Below are 22,765 nucleotides of genomic sequence, written 5' to 3'. Positions count from 1 at the left end.
ACTGTTGTTGAAGCAATTTGAGTTTCTGACTTTCTTACTGAGGCGTAGACTGTTATTATAAGCCTGACTCACTGTGTGGATGCCACATAGTGCTCATCAGTTTCGGAAAGCAAGTGTTGGCATGTGTACAAAGAGAGAGACCACAGGTAAACATCGCTGCTACAAGTGGGAGAATGGTTTCCGTCACACCTGGTTGAGTCCTAATGGTTTTTTATTCTGTTTTGTTTTAATTTCCAAGTACCTTAGACCGTGAATAGTAAGGTGTGGTTAGGGAATAAACACGGCACTGTTTTTATTTTACACTTTCTCTAAAATAAAGCCAAGCGGCCTTATGGGAACCAAGGCACTGGTGCTGTTTGCCAGCGTCTCCCAACCTAGTTCTCAGCATCACAGATCTGCCTTTCAAGGATGAAGCCACAGGTATGATGACACCATAGAGAGGAGAAGAAGCCCAGGTTCCCCCTTAGTTGACACAGAATTTGAAAACGGTCTTCCAATAAGTGAGACAGCTTCTGTTCTTTGCCTGGATCTTTAAATACATGCATTCTCACATGCATGGTCACACACTCACATGGCGTGGGGTGGGAGGGAAGGATGGAAGGAGGGAGGGAAAGAGGGACAGAAGGAGGGAGGGAGGGAGAGAGTTAGAGAGGGAGGAGGACAGGAGGGAGGGAGAGAGTTCAAACCACACATTTCTGTTGAATGGGCACACTCACATGTGATGAATACAAACATGTTTTGTGGAGCCAGAGAGGTGGCTCAGCAGTTAGGATCACTCGTTCTTCGTGAACAGGACCAGAGATCACGTAACAGCCTCCAATTATCTGTAATCCCAGGTCTAGAAGGGCTGATGTCTCCTTCTAGACCCTCCAGTCACCTGCATGCACATGAGAACACACAGACTCAGACATTGACACACACATATACATAAGTAAAAATAAATCTCAGAAAGGTTACTTTCCGAATACAGAACACCAAATTCTAAAGTTTTTAATCATAGACATCTGCCATGGTTTTGCACTTCCAGAACACAGACATTTCTCCATTATCTTAGTTCTCAGTTTTTCTAGTATCTCCACCTTGAGGGCTTAACAACTGGCTTATGGAGATATCTTCTCTTCATTTTCCAAGGACACAATGCCAAGGAACCCAAACAAAGGAAAGCAGACAACATTAGCATGCTTGGTGTTCATGATTGTCTCCACATAGACGACAGTGGGTTTGGGGGATTTTTCCTGCAGCTGGATTCAGAATTACAAAGATTATATGTTTTCCTTTAAACATGGAAATCAGCCTTGATTCTGTCTGCTCTAAGATTATTCAAGGCCAGGGTTGCAGAGATGGCTCAGCGATTAAGAGCACACTGACTGCTCTTCCAGAGGACCTGGGTTCAGTTCCCAGCATCCACGTGGCAGATCACAGCTGTCTGTGACATCCTCACACAGAGATACATGCAGGCAAAACAAATAAGTCAATACAAAGAGTATTCAGAGCCTTTCTTTCATCCTAGTTTATTCATCGGCCAAGTGTCCAAGACTTGCTGTGGGCAACCAGACCTCTCCTTCAGAACAGCGGTCCTGAGACCTTCACACAGCTGATGGGCATCTTGTCTGACCTCCTGTGTGGGTACCCAGAAGGAGGAGGCTCTCGGGTGTTCTCCTTTAACTGGTATGAAGACAATAACTACAAAGCCTTCCTGGGGATTGATTCGGCAAGGAAAGAGCCTACCTATTCCTATGACAAAAGAACAAGTAAGTTTTCCTGTATCCCGTAGGCAAATTGGATTCTGGTGTTGGTTAAGATAATGGGTTGGGCAAGATGGCTCAGCTGGCAAAGCTCTTGCCATACAAGTACAAGTTCAGTCCCCAGAATCCACAAGAAAGAAAGAAGGAGAGAGAGAGAGAGAGAGAGAGAGAGAGAGAGAGAGAGGGAGGGAGGGAGGGAGGGAGGGAGGGAGGGAGGGAGGGAGGAAAGAAAGAAAGAAAGAAAGAAAGAAAGAAAGAAAGAAAGAAAGAAAGAAAGAAAGCCAAGTAGGTTCCTACTTATTCCACTTATAAACCGTACACACACACACACACACACACACACACACACACACACACACAAGCACTAATACAAAAAAAAAAAGTGATGCGTTAACACAATAGCTCTCAACCTGTGGTTTGCAATCCCAAAAAGACCATCGGAAAATGCGAATATTTACACTACGATTCATAACCGTAGCAAAACTACAGTTATGAAGTGGCAATGAAATTAATTTCATGGTAGCGGGGGGGGGGGTCACCTCCACATGAGGAACTGCATTAAAGGATCACGGTGTCAGAAAGGTTGAGGACCACTGAGTCAACACTCCTAGGAAATACCAATCTCAGTGCTGATTCTCGTGAAGTGGCCTTGGGCAAAGAGAGGTCACCCAGAAATTCTCCTCCCCCTTGTAGAGGAGAGTGGTGCTCATAGATGACTGGACTTGAGCCATGGAAAGCACCCAAGCCCACTTGGAAAGGAAAGAGAGGGGACATTTCCCACTGATGTAACTGAACTGGGGTTAAGTTCCAGAGGAAGAGAAGAGTGATAAACGAGGAGGCAACCCAGAGTCACAACAAAGCTCAGGTCAATAGGGTCCTGGCAAGCCAACAGCACTGGCAAGCCCCTGGCAAGCCATCTGCCTCACTTTCACTGTTTTGGGGGTGGGGTGGGCTCTGACATTACAGAAAGACAGCAAAAAAGACACAGCAAAGGGAGTCGGATCCGGAGACAGCAGCGCATAACAAAGAAGAGAAACAGTTAATAGACACAATTATTTGCCACTAAAGCTGAGATTCCAGTGGGGGGAGGCATGTTTGGGCTTTCACTGCCTTTGGTCTCTTGCAAAAATCACAAGCAGGCTCCTCAACGTCTTCCTTTTAAGCAGAATAAAACACAAGACCAAGTCTACCCTTTGTCTCCCTGTGGAGGCTATTATCGCGGGACACTGTGGCATTTGTCGCTAATGATTGTTATTAGTGGGGTCCAGCCTAATAATTTAGATTATTTCCCAAACCCTCCAGCATGGAACTGAGTGAGAGTAAGACACATGACTTAATGCACTAATGACTATGTTTAATTACGAGCAGTGGGGAGTTTTGAAAAATGTACCTTCTCTCTTGACAGCATCCTTTTGTAACTCATTGATCCAGAGCCTGGAGTCAAACCCTTTAACCAAAATAGCCTGGAGGGCAGCAAAGCCACTGGTGATGGGAAAAATCCTCTTTACTCCAGATTCCCCTGCTGCGCGAAGGCTAATACAGAATGTAAGATCCCAGCTGGTCTAGTTCTCTTATGTCTTGGACCTCCCAGAAGACAATGGTGTGTGTGTGTGTGTGTGTGTGTGTGTGTGTGTTGTGTGTGTGTGTGTTGTGTGTGTGTGTTGTGGTGTGTGTGTTGTGGTGTGTGTGTGTGTGTGTTGTGTGTGTGTGTGTTGTGGTGTGTGTGTGTGTTCTGTTGTGTGTGTGTGTTGTGGTATGTATGTGTTGTGGTGTGTGTATGTGTGTGTTGTGTGTGTGCTGTGGTATGTGTGTGTGTGTTATGGTGTGTGTGTGTGTGGTGTGGTGTGTGTGTGTATGTGTTGTGTGTGTGTGTAAATATGGTCCTGCCAGTGACTCCCCTGCTTGTTTTCCCCTAAGTGGACTCCTGGGTTTCCTCCCCCATGCTCAGTCATGGTAGGAATGCCTTGCTCTGGTGCCCTGCTTGGACCTACCCTCTCTGAAGCAGCCTGCGATGGAGTTTCTTTCCCACTGTGTGACTTATATTCCTAATGGAAATGTTCAGCATTTTCTGATCCCTGGCTTCCCAGAACAGGCAAAAATGGGGAGGAAGAATATTTGCTCACTAGGATCCCCACTGTCACTTAATGAGGCTTGGAAACAATAACATCTTTGTTGCATGTACCCCTGAGATACTAACAAATTAGATTCTGTCAATACTGTAGTTTGGTAAATGCAATACTCAGAACAGAAAGGCACTTCCAAGAAGAGCCTTGTGGGCTGGAGAGATGGCTCAGCTGTTAGGAGAACTGGCTGCTCTTCCAGAGGACCAGGGTTCATTTCCCAGCACCCACATGACAGCTCACAACTGTCTGTAGCTCCAGTTCCAGAAGATTTGATAACTGTTTTCTGGCTTCTGTGGGCATAAGGCATACATAGACATACATAAAGACAAAACACCCATATACTTAAGATAAAATAATAATAATGATTAAAAAACGAAGAAGAAAAAAAGGAGGAGAAGGAGGAGCTTTGCCCAAACATTATGGGTTTATGGAAAGAGAAGGAAAAATAAAAGCAAAGGCTTTTGTTTTGTTTTGTTTTGTTTTTCTCACATTTTCTTCTGTTTTCTCTCTATGTGTCTATTTTCAGGCCAACTCAACTTTTGAAGAACTGGGTCGAGTTAGGAAGCTGGCCAAAACGTGGGCTGAAGTGGGACCCCAGATCTGGTACTTCTTTGAGAAGAGCACACAGATGACCATGATCAGAGTAAGGATGCCCACGAGATAGGATGGGGAAGAAGAAGGAGAAGGGCCACCCAGTTCATCCCTATTCAAGGCAGACCAAGCCAGAGCAAACAGAACCCCAGGCACTAGTCTGGAAACTGTCATCAAATGGAGTCACTGGCATTGGGTGGGGAGCATGCTTCTTAAATTCGGGGGGGAAGTTAAAAGTTACAGCAAAATCAGTATCTTTCCCATGAATTCACTTGAGGGCCTCAGGTTTCAAAAGGGTGTCTCCTAAAGAGGCCAACTCTATACTGCCAAGATGGTCACTTGTGTCTGCCTGGCCTCATTTGCAACTTTGTGAAGCCAAGAGGCAAGAATTTTCAGTAGAAGGGAAATTAAAATAAGAACAAAACAGAAAGCCAAAAAAAGGAAATCATTTACATGCTCACTAACACCCCTCCCATACTGCATCTTGTCTGTCCTCTACCCTAGAGGCCCTGTGTTTGAAGAAAATGATAAAAGTGCATATACCTTATAATAGGAGGAAAGCTTGTTTAGTGAGCCTTCGTGTCCCAGTCATTAAACATTAAAAATCTGACATGTTCTAAGAATAAGGCCAAAAAGCCTGTGGAATTCTTAATTTCTGTGATTACGTTTCTTTTTCCCAAGGATATCCTGAAGCATCCCACAGTAAAAGACTTTATAAACAGGCAGCTTGGAGAAGAAGGCATTACCACCGAAGCCATATTAAACTTCTTCCCTGACGGTCCCCGAGAGAACCAGGCTGATGACATGTCCAGCTTTGACTGGAGGGACATATTTAACACCACGGACCGCTTCCTACGCCTGGCTGATCAGTACCTGGAGGTAAGAGGCAGGGATCCGCTGAGGACCGTCGTAAGCCTCAGATGATGTCATGGGTAAGGCTAGTGACCTGTTGTTAGCCAGTCAGCTCGTGTTGGACTCGGTCTTCCATCCTTTCCGTGAAGAAGTGAGAGTTCCACGGCCGTCTAACAGGATCTTCTCTGGAGGTTCCTCTACGCTTGCACAAAACTCTCCCCACATCTTGCTAACTCTTGACTCACCTGGCTCTCTCCTCCCTTTTAGCACATGTCCGTCCTCAGTTCTTTCCCACCTGCCACTGTTCCAATGACTCTCTGCTGGCCAGTGTCCACTAAACCTTGAGTCTGAGTCTCATGGATTTCCGGACACCCCTACCCCAAAGTCCTTAAGGGTGTGTAAGACTCCACATGTGTCAAAACAAACTTACGTCCACTTTTCCTAGTAGGCACCTGTATTTCTATTACTAGTTCATTTCATCAGCTTTTGCTCAGATTCTCAACCTAAGAACTTCAGGGTCATCTTTAAGCTTTCTTCCTTTTTCATTATCAGTGAAAGCTGGGTTGTACACTGAGGATTTCTTGCTGCCATTTCTGTGCTACATGTTTTTGCCTCCAGTTGCCTTATCTCATCCTCCAGCAATTCCATGAAGTGTGCCGTGTTATCACGGCCAGTATGTAGACCAAGAAGCCAAGGCTTAAAGAGGTTGAATAAGATCCCACAGCCATTAGGAGTACCAAGCAGAGTCCAAATTTGGGTGTGCCTGAATTCGGAGCCAGCCCTGATGACCTCTTTCTTCCTCTGTCACACCCAGTCACAGCGCTCTGTCTTTTCTGCCTCCTAAATGTCTCCGAATTCTGCCTCTTGCTCTCCAGGCTCTGTGAGGGCTAGAGGCCTTTGTACCAGCCTGTCCGAGCAGCTCTCTCCCTGGATTCCAGACTTCTGTCTCTGTTAATCCAGGCATCCCTCCACACAGACACCGGTGTAGCATTCCAAACACACATCTGCTTGCATCACTCGAATGTTTAAAGACCCAATGACTCAACGCCAAAGCATTCAGCCTGTTCCTCTCCTTCGGTAGAGCCTCAGCTGCTGACAGCCCTCAGTGCTCATCCTTACACCAAAAATTCCACAGAAGGAGGGAACGCCTTTCTTACAGCATAAGCAATACCCCCAAAGGGATCTCTGCTCCACCAAGCTTCTGGACCTTAATGCCTCGAGAGGGGAGTAGTTGGGAGGCCTGGAACAAATGCTGCCATGGGGAACTCTAAGCAAGATTCTTATGAAGTGAGGGAGGCATTTTCCCAAAAACAAATGCATAGCTACTCAAGCCCGAAATGACTTTTGCTTTTGCCACTATCTACCCATTTATTCTTTCTGTTTTCTTTGTGATGCTTGTGGTAAAATCCAAGGCCTCATACATGCCAGGCAAGTGCTCTATGACAGAGCTGTGTTTCTCCAGTCCTACTCATCTATACTTTGATTTGGCTCTCAGGTATTCCTTTGACTTTCACTTAGGCTTAGACATTCGCTTCTTCGTGATCCGCAGCCCTCTCCTCATAACCCTCAGGCTCCTGCACGTCCAGGTAGAGTGAGCTGTCTGTGTTGTCCATTTCTGGCTTGAATAGCTAGATGTATGGCATCAGTGGGCACATTTTTGTCATCATCATATTCTCATCCTCATAGCCCCAGGAGCTTTCACCTGTAAAGGATGATCACATCCAATAGGCTGGGCCTCAACCTTCAAAAATCTAAGGCCATTAGGATGTTCAATGTGCTTCTAGAAATAGGGATGGGAGTTAATCTGGGGCCTATAGGAGTAAGCTCTTCTATCCCAGATGATGGGTCCTAAGAACAACTCACTAGTCAGAAAAGTCTGGCTTTATGTGTTCTTGGTTGCTCTTGAGGATTCCCTGGTGCTCAGGAGCCACCACTCCTTCTCCTGAACCCTGGACGTTGACATCACCGCACACGCTCCTGAGGTCGTTTCTCAGCAAATATGAAACATGGCGTCGGCGGCAGAGCCAGCGTTGATGCAATCTCCATCTGACCAGAAGACAATAATGACCTTGAGTGTCTGTCTTTTTAGAAAACATATTCTGAGCTGGGTGGCCTGAGCCTTTCATCTCAGCATACAGGAGGCAGAGGCAGATGAATGTTTGTGAGTTCAAGGCCCGCCTGGTCTACATAGAGAGTTCCAGGACAATTCAGAGTTGTTACACAGAGGAACTCTCTCTCAGAAAATCCCAAACAAACAAACAAACAAGCAAGCAAGCAAAAACCCCGTTTTGATGAGCCAGACCAACTGACTCAGAATTTCCATAGAAGAACCCTGGTATCACATGTATATTTACAGATCTGGGGGAAAGGGGCTTGCTGCACCCATGTACAGTTGCCAATTGATCTCTTCCCTCACGGGTAAGCCCTAGCTAGTCCCACCATCTAATCTTAGTACAGACAGAGCCTGTACATGGGCATGGGTGGACAAGGGAGGTGTTTTATTTTCATTGTGGCGCTCACAACATTTTTGTGAGGTACATAACGAGTAATTCTTGTCTTTACTTGACATTGTGTGGTGATATGAAGTTTCTTTCTTCCTTTCTTCCTTCCTTCCACACTCTGCCAACTGTGCTATATCCTCAGTCCTAAAGGAATTGTCTCCTAGGCGTCTTGTGTTTAATATAGTGGCAATAGATGTTTGACAGGTATCAGTCTTTTAAATAGTTGAGATTTTTTTCCTAGACTCAATTCTCTAATATTTATTCTCTAGTCTTCACCTCTGTGAAATTTTAGTTACCTGATACTTGGCTTGTTCTGAGATTTAAATAAGCTAAATTGTGCAAGATACTGTCATTAAAGAAACATTAATCAATATCAAAATTTAATTAAAGTGTAAATAAACATGGCCTAAGAGCAGCCTAGCCACCACTGAGCCCAACTGGTGGCTCTCTTGAGCTCATGAAGCTGCTGACCATATACCTAGCTTCTAGGCCACTGGGATTTCCCCAGGGCTTTGAAGTACAGACCACTGTGACCAAGAGTCAGTGGCCTCCTCAAGGGGACCCCTACAAAGCTTTTGATAATGGCAGAAGTAATGATTCAGTTTCTTATCATCTTGCCCTTGGGTGTGGGGGAAGCAAGGAGTTAGGGGACAGGAAGAAGTTACAGTGGGGGAGAAAGGCAGTGAAGGACAGAAAGGCACTGCAGTCTATCTCAGATTCTCTGCATCTGCTCTTGTGTTTTGAGTGTCTGGAGGAACCTTGAAAATCCACCACTCCATTCCAGAATGCCTGAGTAGCATACTTGCCATAAAACCCCTCTCTCATAGTTCTAAAGGTTTCCCCAGGACAAGAAAGCTAGTATGTTGCCACCTTTACCTTAATTAAGAACTCTAGCTGGGTGCCTCCTTTTCCATTAGGGGGCTTGCACTAAGGAGACTGGAACACTTCCTCATGGGCCAATGCCCACAACCCTGCCTGTTCTAAGAACCAAACCAAAAACACTTAAGGAAAATTAGGCAAATGAATTCTGCTACCCATAACAATGGAACACTTAATTGTGATACTGAAAAGTAACAGAGGCTCTGAGAACAAAGAATAGATCTTTGAGCCTTCCCTTCGGGAAGTGAGAGTGATTCGGCAGATTGTCTTCTCAGGGACTAGAAGGACTAAATCTCTTCCTTCCTGCTTAGGGTGAGGCCCTAGTTGCTGACTGCCCCATGGAACAACATGAAGGATATCCATTCTCCTCACTCTGCCTTGTGGGTCCAAGTTAAACAGCTGCCTATGGGGCTGTCTCACCTGTCCCACAGGGGCTGTGGACCAGAATATCCGCTTCTTATTAGTCATCCTGAGAAATCTGACACTCTAAGGCTTGATTTTCTTGTGTGTACACAGACCCTCATAAGGTCATTGTTGAGAACAGGATGAGAGAGGAGCACGAGGACCCAGCACTTCGAGCATTCATCAGGCCTGTCGGTAAACGCTAGGCTGGGGAGGGGCTGCTTTTCATCTGGAAAGTGGGGTAGTACCAACCCCTCTCCACAGTGGCTGTGGGGTTGACCTGAGACGCTCTGGGCTCTCACCAAGGACATGTATGCACGGCAGCTGCTGCTCTGATGTGTGAATCAAGTACAGAATGCAGCTTTTCTCACACCCAGTCACTTCATAAGCATTAGTCAAGGCTTGTCTTGCTGAACTCTGGCTTAGCCCTCGTGAGTGAATGGCTTAGAGTCACAGCGGGTCTGCCTATTTCCAGAGGCTAGGAGGAAAGCTCTGGGGGATGAAGGACTTGGACAGTGACCCAGAGGGCAAAAACTGTCTTTAGCCTCCAACCACCTTCTGGATAAAGCTTTCCATGGGCTCTCAAGCATCCCATAGCTAAGTTCTGTCTTCCCACTGATCCTGAGAAATAAAGGCAAAAGTGACACAGACCTCTTGGCTAGAAGGTAGACAGTTGTCTGGGGACAGAGATGCTGATGACATTCGAGGACCTCCACATCTCTCACATGTGGCCCAGACACTGTCCCATCACCCACTTCTCCACATCTAGGGAACCGGAAGTTTAATGAAGGCTTTATGGGTAATAATTTATGCCTGGGGGAGATGTTTGTTTGTTTACTTTGTGTGTGTGTTGGAGGGCAGCGTAGAGTCTGCCATGACATGTGCAAATTAGAGGACAACCTGTAGAGTGATTCTCTCCCTCCACCATGTGGTCTTTTGGGGTTGGACTCAAGTTTTCAGGCTTGGTAGCATGTGACTTTACCCACTGAGCCATCCTGCTGGCCCACATATAGGTAAATATCTTATATGCATGCACATTTTATTAATAACCTATATTTGCCTGTATCCATATGTTTTCTATAGAGAAACAGTTATCAAAATTAACAAACTATTCCTCTTATTACTTTTTAGTTGAAATAAATATTTATACTTTTCCTCTTTAATTCATTTTGTTGTTGTTCAACAAAAGGTTAGGCCTAGCATAAATCAAACACTATTTACAGTTCACAGTAGATTTAAATTTCTTAGTACATTTGAATTTCAGGTCTTAAGTTTCATATGAGGAAGCTGAATTCAGCCAATCTTTAATATGCAAATACCTCCACTAAAAGCATAAAATTATACTTTAATCAGTAACATCTACTTTTTGCTAAGTCTTGAAAAAAAAAAACCATATATTCATTAACTGCTTTTCCTTGGCCATCAGCTCAGGCAGAGTATGTACATAACTCTTTGTGAACTGGATGGTGCTATTTTCTTGAATTATCAGCTATTTTTTTTTCACTACTTTTCCTTGGCACCTTTAATACTTCTGGCTACATGCCATCACCCAACCATGCTGTTCTCAGGAAATCTATTTTTCAGGCTAACTTAAGGGAGGAAATTGGATAAGGAAGATGAAGTTGGATTGTGTAACATGTTGTAGAATTGGAGGTGTAGATATTGGCTGGGTACCCGTAGTACTTTCTTCTGTTGACTCAATGACTCCAGATACTAGGGAGGTATTGTGGAGAAGTTAGACAGAGTACAGAAATCTAAACCACAAGAGCAATTATTATTTCAAGGGCCATGAACTAGATCCTAAGCAACTCACAGACAATCACTGTATTTTATGCCTCTGATCTCTCAAAAATCTAGAACTCAATCAGAGGAAAGAAAACAGATGGAAGGTAGGGACAATGGGTAGAGAAGAGACACTTACACAGCCGTGGGAGACAGGGCCATGTTGGCCACTTTTACCTGTCATCTCTTGCAATGCTCCTACCTGCCTGGTAGGCATAAATTGATGTCATTGTGTAGAATTTAAGGCAATGACTCTAGGAGGCTTTACTTCCCACTACAGCACAGCAGATAAGTGAGCACTTCAGAATTCTAACCCAGATCTGTATGTGCTGACTTCAGTGATGAAGTTCTTTTTCCCTGTAATGTACAAGGTCCAGAGGTTCTACAAGTATCATTTGCTTAAATTACACATTGAACTCAGTAAAGATACCAATTATTTAACAGTATTTGAAATAATGAGTTGGTCTCTCTCTCTCTCTCTCTCTCTCTCTCTCTCTCTCTCTTTGCTTAAAAATATCTAGGTTAAAATGAGAATTCAAAAAGGTTGGAATTCATTTTTTCCTGTAGGTAATTTCACAAATTGACCTAGAAACATCTAATAGTTACTGTTAACCCCTGACTCCCCAGAAGTTCACTCTCTACAAATACAAAAGCAAATTTACAAATCATCCAGTTCTTGTCGGCTCTTCCCCATCCTCGCTTCTCCTTCTTCACATGTGGCTGCTCTCAGAGGCCACTCAGTCTCTCCTAGCCCCCAACCAGGCCTCCAGGCTCCTGCTGTGTCTGTTCAGTTCCCACATCCTCTTTAATGAGATGGTTCTAAAACCCAAGCCCGCCATGAAATACAGCTCCTCACTGTGGAGGTAAATGGCTTCCACAGCTCTTTTGCACCCTATCAGAATGCCCCAGACCTCTCAGCTTGGACAGTGTCACCTTCCCCTGCTTGCTCTCCTTCACTGGCTTGTCACACCCACATCCAGACCTCAGGTCTCACAGTGCTCCTACCCTTCTCTGCGTATTCCTTCCATAGGAGCCCAACCACGACTTGTCCACACGCTTTCCCTACTTGCATTGACTTGACCACTCCAGGGCTCAAACTCCAGCTTGTTTTTCTTCTTGATTTCTCAGCTTTCCCGAGTAGATCTGTAGTGGCATAGACACCAACGAGTGCTAAATCTAAGCAGAAAAGTAATGGTTGTGCTGAGCTTTAAAGGTTAAATCCACTAGCCAACAAAACCAGAAAGATACTTTTAGGCAGGAAAATAAAAAGTTTAGATTCAGAGGTATGAACCCACTGGACAGGTTCCCATGGCGCAGAAGATCTGGGCAGGGGATGGACAGGACACTGAGTAGTGGTGGTGTCTGGAGTTGGCCTGCATGGCTCATAAAAGCTTCACTCTTTGTGTGACGAGACACACCCTTCAACATCTAGGCATGGGCTCTGTTACTAGGGACAACATAGCTATACATCTATCTGGAAAATGAGGACAGCTCAAGCTATTCGGGTGACAGCCACCGGGATGGCAGAACCGAGTGCTGGTGGTCAGGGCACACACGGCCTCATTATTATCCAGTACAGTAGCCCTGACCTCCAGGTGTTGTTGGAACAATGGGACAGGAAACCGGGAAAGCTAAAGTGTCTGGAGGTTGTTAGTCAAGTGATGGTAACTTTCATTGGAACCAGCTGGGTGGAAAGCATTGACCTGGTGGCTTTGTCCCTTATGAGGCTTTGTGTTCCAACTTCACCTTTTTGTTTCAATGCTGCATTTATTTGTTTATTTGTTTTGGAAAAAAAAAATTTGTTACTGACACGTATTTTTCTACGCTTTTACTGGTTAGTTACAATGCATTTGCTCACTCTTGGCGAGTGAATGTTTCAGAAGTCTATTCACAGTGTCTGGAATACATGATACTTTTTATTACAATACCTTGCCTCTAATTCACCATCCCAAACAACCCAAATAACCCAAAGTGATTTTACACCATGGCTTTTCCCATGAAGTTACGAATAAATCTTGAAGGTTGCAGTTTACATCTGCCAGGAAATTAATTCTGGGATGTTTGCCCACATCCACTGGTGTTCTTCAAAAGGAGCCCCAGGTGTCAGCATGGAATACCATGAGGACCACAGGAGGCCCCCACTAGTGTTTATCAGCTGTTTTGAGAAGATGTAAGACAGGATTAGAAAGCCTCAATGCCTTCCTTATCTCCCAAGGCCTGACCTAGATGCCTTTGGGGTTTCGTGGTCAAAATACGGCTATTTTTGCACACCTGTCAGCACTACGTGCCAGGCGCCTTTGATTATCGAGTTCAAATGAAAAGAAGGATGCTTCCTCATCGCCTCCCCTGGACACAGCTTACCACGTATGTAATAGATAATTCCATGGATCTATGACTTCATGTTTCTGAACTGGATATCAAGAGAGGAGGCCTGCTGCCCCTGAAGCTTCTCCTCCAAGGTGATGTTTAGCTGTGTCAACAAATGAGTGTCTTCAGCCGGAGGGGGGAGGGTGGTTCTCCTTCCAGAGCCCACAAGAAAGCCAAGATAGCTAGCTAGGGGGAAGGGGCCAGTGTGAACTTCACATGTGGCCCTGTGGGGAGGGGGCAGTGGGGGAAGTGGACTACGAGACCCCCTTTGTGTGTTTGATTGCCGCTTTGTTGGCTGTCAGAGGGCATTGTCATGGCATTGTCGTGAGATTCTGAGTTCCTGCTGTGACATTTGCTCAAAGCTTAGACTTTTCCAATTAGGTGTGCTGGGTTTATGTTGAGCACTTGACAGACTTGTTGCCTGACATACTTCCCTGACCTCCATGATGGCATCATTTCATAGAGCAAGATGGCATTTAAAAATAGACTCCATGGCCCCACTATGTTGTAAGTGACAAGCCTGTCACAATAGACTAAATACATCCGATCTAGGACCTCTGCTGAGGGATTTGTCATGGGTCTGGCCCTTACACACATACGTGTTCTAATATACATGCCCATCAGGTAAGATTTTAACTCCAGGGATTAGTGGAAGTCTCAGGAGGGAGTGAGGTCACTTGCTGTGAGGCAAATGGCTTCCCCTAGAGAATGCATTGTGAATCACTCCTCAAAGGAACACTTGGGGGCTTCTGACTCACATTCAAAGCAGCTTCTACAGCTTGACCTCATCAAGAAAGTCTGGTGAGGGCGAGATGATTTTCATGTTTGGTTTTATAAAGCCTTCCCCTAGGCAGCAGTAGAGGAACCTCACCCAATGAACAGCTAATAGATAGCAGCCACCGTCCTCTCCCGTTGCCCAGGTGGCTTTAGCTTCTGTCCGTAGCCTTGTTCTGGCCAGGCAGAGTGCTATGGATTAACTCAGGACACTTTGTGTCCTCAGACAGATCGTTTGAAGAAAGTAACCTCTCTCCTCCCTCATGAACAACTGTCATTAATGAAGACTAACCTGGCAGGAACTTGAAAGGCACTTGATTGCTGATGTTCAAAGCTATTTTACAAAAACAACAGTAAAATGGTATTTATAAAGCCCTCATTATTTGTGAGACAGTGCAGTGTATTGTAGTGGATGAAAACAGAGTCTGCCCCAGGGTGGGGGTAGGGTCAGTTATTTTTCAGTGCATCTTATAAGTGAGCTTTGAATGACCATAGTAACTGACCTGCGTGTGTTGTGGAGATGAAATGTCTTCACATGAATAAAGCCGTTGGACTAGTTTGGGGCATGAAGTAAACCATCAGTATTTGTCATTGCTGTTTACTTTTTGTGATACTCTGGTCATGTTGGAAAGCAGACCCAGGGCCTTGAGCTTCTAACCCGGCTTTTTATTCTTACGGTGAGGCACCCATGGAGGCCTTTAGAGACAAACTGCCTCATGTGGTCCTTAGGATGAACCTCTGAGGTTGGGCGCAGCTCAGATTTCAGTGAGGGCAGCAGGAGCCACAATTATGAAACGGCAAGAGGAAGTGGCATAGAAGCAGGTCAGACCCCAACACTGCACTGTGCCTTTTCCCAAAGTGATGAAAACTAAAATGGCTCCGGTGTCTTAGAACAGAAGTGAGCATTTGAGAACCTGCTAAATTTTATGTTTTTCAGAGTATCAAGGTTCCCAACTAGGAAAATACATCAGGAAATATGACTATGAATCAGCTGCCTGGTTAAACAGCCAGGATGGCGCCCACGTCATCACAGGAGTCAACAATATCACCGAAAACATCAGCTGTTTATCCCAGAATATTAAGATATAAGGTTCAAAGAGAATGAGCTGGATAGCCCCGGAAGTCACGTTACTAGCACTGTATTTGTCCACATCAGCTCTTTTCCCTCCAAGAGTGAGAGCCTAATTGCATCACGGCCAAAAGTCATTTTATGGATCGCTGCTAGTTTTTCATGAGTCTTAGAGAGATGGATTTTTGTTCAAAGCTTAGAGGTACAGCTATACTTGCAGCACCAGGGGCTTGCAAATTGAAACCAATTCAGTTCAGAAAACACTGGTTGACTCCCTAGCATGGGAAAATGGTCTTCCAGAGAACACATTGAACAGAACATAGCTCTGCCCTAAAGGGACTTATTACTACTGGGGCTGTGCTGACCCATGAAACTGAAGACTCAATGCTTACGATGGCATTCATGAAATCTTTCACATTCGATAGCCACTTGTGGTTGCTGGCCACCATATTGGTCTGGGTAGATAGAGAACAAGACAATCATTGCAAAAAGTTTCACTAGACATTGTGGCTGTAAGGCAAGAGTGTTCCAGTAATGTCAGGATTTTGTGGATGGCATATGGCTTAGTCTCAAGTAACAATGAGGAACATCCAAGGCCCACACTGAGGCCATACGTGCAGATTTTACTTCTGACTAGTGTTGAAATAAGACAAGGTCCTTCATACCTGTGGTCCCGTTTGTTTCTGGTAAAGTGAGGAGATCAGACCACAGACCTCTAAGACATTTCATCTCAGGGCCTTGTTATGCTGAATTGGTAAGAATATTCTCTGTGCCATATCCATGAGAAACTGCTTAAAACGGCTTTCACCTCCACAGGTAAATTTTTTTGTTTATTATTTTGTTTTTCAAGAGAGGGTTTCTCTGTGTAACAGAGCCCCGGCTGTCCTGAAACTTGCTTTGTAGACCAGGCTGGCCTCCAACTCACAGAGATCAGCCTGCCTCTGCCTCCCGAGTGCTGGGATTACAGGCATGTGCCACCGCTGCCCAGATAGTAAACATGTATTTTGTTAACTCACTGCAGCCCCTCAGTCCTAAAGAGAGCATCCTCAGCCAAGCAGCAACTGCTAAGCTGTCTCCCATAGGGGTGCTGTGCCAATTACAAACAAACCAGCTGCAGGCTGGCTTCTCCAGCTGTTGTAAGAGCCTATAAACAGAGTATAAGCTGCTTCTGCCCGGAAGACACGGAAACTCACTGGTATGTGATGTACTAAAGTCCTTTGTCTTGTTTTAGGACTGGCCAGTGTTAAGCTTAGTGAGTAAGTCCTGTTTGCAAGACAATGTTTGACTGAAGAAAACCTGCTTCCTCTTGCTCTGTGATGTGTAAGAAACTTACTCTTACTCGTATTTCTTAAAGAAATCCCAGGGCAATTTGCTTTTAACATTACAAGCCTTTTAAGCCTTGGCCCTGTTGACGTTCGCATGCACCTGTGTTTCTCCTGCCCGTGTCATCGAGAAAGTAGATTGCTTTGTCTTCTCTCCTTTTATCTAGAACCCCAAGACTACCATATGGGACCCTCTCCCAGGGAGTGGAGTGTAAGCAGGACAACTGAGTTCAGAAAACCCAGTGAGGGTGGGTTTGTAACACCTTGGTGTTCAAATACAGCCCCTTGTAAAGACTTTTGTTCTCATGCTCTGGAGTAGAAGTAAGGGGTTTGCAGTGAACACACTGGGTCTGCCTGCTTTTTGCCAGGACGGTAGAGCTTAGCTCCCTGGTACTTGTGTTTCCGGTTTCTTAATTTCTCCTGACTAGGGGCCTGATGCTCCTCCTACCACTTCCTAGAAGTTTTCAGTCCTCTGGAGCAGTGGCTCTCGACCTGCCTAACACTGTGACCCTTTCATACGTTTCTTCATATTGTGGCGATCCCAGCCATAAAATTATTTTGTTGGGCTTCATAACTGTAATGGTGTCACCGTTCTGGACTGTAATATAAATATCTCATGTGCGGGATATCCGGTATGTGGCCCTGAGGGGGCTGCTCCCCACATGTTGAGAACCACTGCTCTAGAGCCTAACTCCCCTGGGTTATCAGGTGAGGGCAAACGCTGCTCATTGTTCAGCCGTCAGAACACACGGAGGGATCCACCCATCATCCACACAGCGCTGGACGTGGAGGAGGCCATGCCCCTGAGCGACAGTGTGGCAGGAGGAACTCCGGGCCAGAGTGGGAGAGTGAGGAGCCCTGGTTCTCTCACAGTCTGCCCTTAGTTCAGAAGTGTCTCCGGAGTTGTAACTTCTTTCTTAGCATAGCAAAGTTTCCACCCGACTTCCAGGCTCTCCTGGAGTTAACCGTTCTTTAAAGCCGGAGGATGCTCAGCAGTCCAGCCTAATGCTCCTTGCCACTCCCCTGTGGTGATCTGATCTCATACCTCACACCTGTGCTCAGAAACCCACAGTGGGCCACAGAGTCCTCCTGGTCTTAGCCTGAAAGCTCATGTCCTAAGAAACCCCTCAGTTGGTCAGCCAGACTCCAAAATCCAGCAGAGCAAAGGATCCGGTTCTCCCCACTCACCATGTTTCAGGAGATGCTCGTTCCCATGTGTGGTGACTACCTGGGGAGGTTTGTTTGTTGTCTTATTTCGTTGCTGTTGTTTATTATTTTTAACAAAATGCTAGGGCCCTGGCCTTGCCTCTCAAGATTCTGAAATAGTGACTCTGGTGTCTTTTTAAAGCTAGACAGTGCTCCGAAGCTTGAGGGAGGATGGAAACCACTGCTCTGTTCTTGCAGGTCCTCAAAGAGTGCTGCCACTCATGGTCAGGCTAGCTTCCATTTCCCTCCCTGTCTATCCTCCTTTTGCTCTGGACTCTTTCTCCAGGTAGCCTTCTCTGATCCCTCCCAGTAGACCCAAGCCCTCCTCTGGATGTCCTGGGTCTTTTAGGCTAGCCTTCCTGATCACACTGACCTGAACTTATTAGTTTACTACAATCTCTCCCTCATCGGGTTTGAGTTTGTTTCAGGAAGAGATTGTTATCTTCTCCCCTCGTGCCCATGGAGCCACGCAGGCTCTGGCATGTCACAAATACTCCATAAATATTCATCGAACAAATTAATCAAGACAGGGCCATCTGCCCTCTTGTGAGTTACATTCTAAGAATCATGGACAAAACCTCCTCAGTGTGAAACGAAGACCAGTACACTATGATTACTTCAGCAAGTCTGTACACGTGGGCAACCTCTCAATCCTCCTTTTAGAGGAAATTCTTAGTTTTTTTCTTCTATGTTTTTCCCCCTCTCTTCCAAGAGACATTAGGTAACTCAGCATAAAATTGTAAATGAAAATGATTTCTCAGATGAAATCATTCTGGCCTTCTGTTTCTTTGCTTTCTTCTTCCCGGTCCATCCCACAGCTGGCTAGCCTGTGTGTTTTGGAGAAAGCCAGCGAGGTTCAATGCCAGGAATGTTTCTCTCTTTAAAAGTCTTTTATCCTCAGGCTTTCTGATCTTCAAAGCAGCCTGTGTCCACCATGACCCCACTCCCTCGCCTCCCCATGCTGGGGAGTGAGAACCTTGAGTATTTGTGTCATTTTTGAGAACTTGCATATTTGGACCGCCTTGGACAGCTGGGCAGCATGATCTCCGAGGTTAACTCTTCAGGGATAAGAGCCTGTCATCATTTCCAGGGCCCTTGCACCCCTGGACCTAGGCACATGAAGAAATTAATGGTGGACCTTGGAGTTGAACATGTATTTAGTGTACAGGTGTTTTTACGGGTGGACCTACCCCTTAGGCAGTAGAATTTCCTCTGCCTCTTTGTTTACAGTTAGGTCTCAGGCTCTCCACCTTTGTGTTCATCTGCAGTGTCTGGTCCTGGATAAGTTTGAAAGCTATGATGATGAAGTTCAGCTCATCCAGAGAGCCCTGTCTCTCCTGGAGGAAAACAGGTTCTGGGCTGGAGTGGTATTTCCTGACATGTATCCCTGGACCATCTCCCTACCTCCCCACGTGAAGTACAAGATTCGGATGGACATAGATGTGGTGGAGAAGACCAATAAGATCAAAGACAGGTGATGGCTCAGTCTTGCAGGGTTTCTCCACAACCCACAGAGAGTTACATTTGATAGAGAGTAGAGGGTTAAGGGTAAATGCAGTCTGTAAATCAAGGAAGGTGGGCTAAATGGGAGGAAGTATGATTCGTGTGGATCCAAGTAGATGGAAGCAATCACCTTGTGAGTCATAGTCATTGCTGAAGTTAACACTGTGACCCAAAGAGGAGCTGGATAGTCTGGGAACATTTAAGACATCCTTTATCAACCTGTGGGTCGTGACCCTTTCACAGGGGTCACCTAAGACCATCAGAAAACACTGATATTTACATTACAATCCATAACAGTAGCAAAAGTACAGTTATGAAGTAGCAATGAAAATAATTTTATGGTTGGGGGTCACCATAAGATGAGGAACTGTACTAAAGGGTTGCAGCATTAGGAAGGCTGAGAACCACTGATTTAGAAGAATGTGTCAAGAGACTGAGTTCCAGGGTAAGTCGGGATTGTGGAGTGAGTGGGCTGGCCATCTCCCACTTACATTCTTTCTCCCTTCATCCTATGCTTTTTCAGGTACTGGGATTCTGGTCCCAGGGCGGATCCTGTCGAAGATTTCCGGTACATCTGGGGAGGCTTTGCCTATCTGCAAGATATGGTGGAGCAAGGAATCGTAAAGAGCCAGACCCAGGCAGAGCCTCCAATTGGAGTCTATCTCCAGCAGATGCCTTATCCCTGCTTTGTGGATGACTCGTGAGTCCCAGGCCTCTGTCTTCCTCCCTGATCTGAAAAGCAATAAGTAGGGGTGCTCTCAGGGCTCCAGGGTCTCCTGAAGGAACCCCAGGGACAGGGGCCAGCCTGGGGAGAATAGGATTCTAACTGAAGAAGCTGCTGGCCCGTGCTCCAGACAGAAGCAGAGGAGAAAGTAAACCGGTAGAGGGTTGGGGGTACAAAAGGGAAGTTAGAGGTTAAAACAATAGGATCGAGGTTGAAGGGGGGGGACGCTGGCTGTTCACATTTCCACTTTGTATTATGTTTGGTATGTGGAAGGGTTCTGGTCAGAGCATTTTCCCAGCGATTGCCAGATCAGCAGATTCGGACTGCATGGCAAGTAGGTCTGGTACCTAGGAGCCTCAGAATAATGCAGCTCATTCACTAATTAACATTCCTATGATGTACGTTTGGTGAAAAAAAAAAAAACTAGAGGAATGTGTTGGATGAGCTCTGGCCTCCTTCTCTGACCACCCCCATCCTAAAGCCCGTCCATCTTTTGGCTAGTGGTATGCTAAACAAACAGCCTATCGTTGAAAATAGATTTTGGAGTAGGAGAGAAAGGGACAGAGAGGGAGAGGCGCTCAGAAGGCTTATTACTGTGGTAGGTGGTGTCAGTAACCCTCCCTGACCTACAGTTGGCTTAGGAATTTAACTCCAGGGAAGTCACTACAGCCTGTGTGTATAGCTGTGGGGTTCGGGAAGCCGAGACTGGAGACCTTGGAGAAGAGTGCAGTTGCCGGCTGGAGAGCTTATAAAATAAAGCCTGGAGTGCTCACAGGACAGTGGCTCTCAGCACTGTGGCCCCATTAGTTATCCAGCTCTGCAGAAGACTGCAGAGATAACAGAGCCTGTTCAGCAGTTAGTTTTTCCTTTGGATAAGAAGCAGAGAAGTAGAGCCAAGGGCAAAAGCCCAGGTCCACTTTCAGGGTCAGAAGAGGAGGGGCCGACAGGGAAAAGGGTAAGTGTGAAGAGGCAGTGGGAAATGGGGTCATTCAGTATGGGAGAGTCCCCTGGTGGCCAACCCCAGAGGTGCATGCTTTTTGATTGCTCGGTTCTCTCCCTAGGGCCATTTTGAGTGAAACTATCCTCCCACGCTGGCATTGGGCCCTTCCTGTGACAACACCCAAGAGTTTCAATAGATAACAATCCCAAGGGCTTTACTGGTGTATTATTCACAGGGAAAACCTGTAAATCTTAGCCTAATGCGATTCCATCGTGCCAAATCTGTTCTGCTTGCTGAGACTATATCCTGGGATCTACTCCACTTATGAATGGCTGCTGAAATCAGTAGCTATTGGATCACTGATTTGTTCCAATCACAACCTGTATTACCAGGTCTAGAGTCTTTCCCATAAGCCTTTACAGGTAAGGTCTATACTATATGACAGTGATGGTGTGGCTTTATTCCTACACTTTATTTATAGATGGCATCCATCTGGGCTGTCAGGAAAGACACTATCTTGCTCTAAAGAAACAGTCATTCCTGTGACAAATGAGAAAATGGAAAAGAGTTCAGCCTAGTGAAAGTCTAATGACTTATTTTTCTCCTTTCCTTTCCTTTCCTTTCCTTTCCTTTCCTTTCCTTTCCTTTCCTTTCCTTTCCTTTCCTTTCTTGTCCTGTCCTCTCCTCTTCCCTCCCCTTTCCTCCCCTCCCCTCCCCTCCCTTTCCCTTCCTTTCCTTTCCTTTCCTTTCCTTTCCTTTCCGTTCCGTTCCGTTCCGTTCCGTTCCTTTCCTTTCCTTTCCTTTCCTTTCCTTTCCTTTCCTTTCCTTTCCTTTCCTTTCCTTTCCTTTCCTGTGGACTTCATTCTCAACTCTTCATTGAACAAATATTTACTTCATCTCTACCAGGTACAGAATTCTCTGTTATGCTTCCTTCCTCTCACTTTAGTTTTATGATCATCCTGAATCGGTGTTTCCCCATCTTCATGGTGCTGGCATGGATCTACTCTGTCTCCATGACTGTTAAGGGAATTGTCTTGGAAAAGGAACTAAGGCTGAAGGAGACCTTGAAAAACCAGGGTGTTTCTAATGCTGTGATTTGGTGTACCTGGTTCCTGGACAGCTTCTCTATCATGTCAATGAGCATCTTCCTCCTGACGCTGTTCATCATGGTAAGCCAGGTGCAGAAGCCCCTGACATTTCTTAAATGGTTTCACTCACTGCTCCTGCTCCCTTCCTGTTAAAGAGTGTGTGCCTGCACCAGTTATCTGAGCATTAAAGATAACAAGACAGGTAGCTTCCCAGCCTTTCAAACAAGGCAGGGCACTTGGAGAGCCAGCACCCTCACCCCCCCTTCCACCAGAGCCATTGTATTGTGACATCTTCCCATCTCCATCTTCCTGCCTAAGAGGGTCACTTATAGTCTACATAGATTTTCCAGTTTTTATGACCATGCGTGTGGGGCAGAGCAGAGAGCCCCTCTGGGGTATAAGAAGGAGAGGGGGCTGCTCCTCTCACCTCTGTGGAGCTTTGGTATTCTTTGTAAACATCAAGCCACGCTGGGTGAAGGGAGGTTGTTTGAATAGAATCACCTCCACCTAGGCACTGGTTTTAAGGTTTGATTCACACCATAGCTCACTGGCTCATAGTGTAATAGCAGAGATAGAATGCACTAGGTTAAGGACATTTTGCTAGAAAACCAGGGCAGGATTTGGATTAAACAGATATGTGTTGGCCGGACAAGATATATGATGGAACATTCTTAGATCAGATACCCATGATCCAGGTATCTTTTAGCAAAGCCCAGGATGGAACTGTTGTGGTTCAAAGGTTGCCTCTTCTAAAGAGCGTTTTCTAGAATTACCATCCCAATATCTGGTTATGGTTAGAATGCGGCAGACATTGATGGTGTTGTGAGAGGAAGGGATCTGGACAGTTTGTCAGTCATCCTCATGTAGTCAAGGCCACTAGCTTCACTAAGCAACCTC

General features: G+C 45.7%; 1 protein-coding gene across 1 annotated transcript in view; it reads left to right on the top strand.

Annotated features, from left to right (window-relative positions):
• The window catches only part of Abca4 (ATP binding cassette subfamily A member 4), a 104,616-nt gene that overhangs the window by 19,314 nt on the left and 62,537 nt on the right, over positions 1–22,765 (top strand). Inside the window, exons 4-10 of the mRNA XM_021645014.2 lie at positions 1,511–1,751; positions 3,151–3,290; positions 4,395–4,511; positions 5,141–5,338; positions 18,882–19,087; positions 19,640–19,816; positions 21,727–21,949. Coding sequence (XP_021500689.2) covers positions 1,511–1,751; positions 3,151–3,290; positions 4,395–4,511; positions 5,141–5,338; positions 18,882–19,087; positions 19,640–19,816; positions 21,727–21,949 — 1,302 coding nt within the window. The remainder of the gene's footprint in view (positions 1–1,510; positions 1,752–3,150; positions 3,291–4,394; positions 4,512–5,140; positions 5,339–18,881; positions 19,088–19,639; positions 19,817–21,726; positions 21,950–22,765) is intronic.

The sequence above is a fragment of the Meriones unguiculatus genome, chromosome 10, assembly GCF_030254825.1.
Source record: "Meriones unguiculatus strain TT.TT164.6M chromosome 10, Bangor_MerUng_6.1, whole genome shotgun sequence".
In the NCBI taxonomy this organism is placed as follows: Eukaryota; Metazoa; Chordata; class Mammalia; order Rodentia; family Muridae; genus Meriones; species Meriones unguiculatus.
Note: the sequence above shows the minus strand (reverse complement) of the source record. Positions and strands in the feature narration are given on the sequence as shown.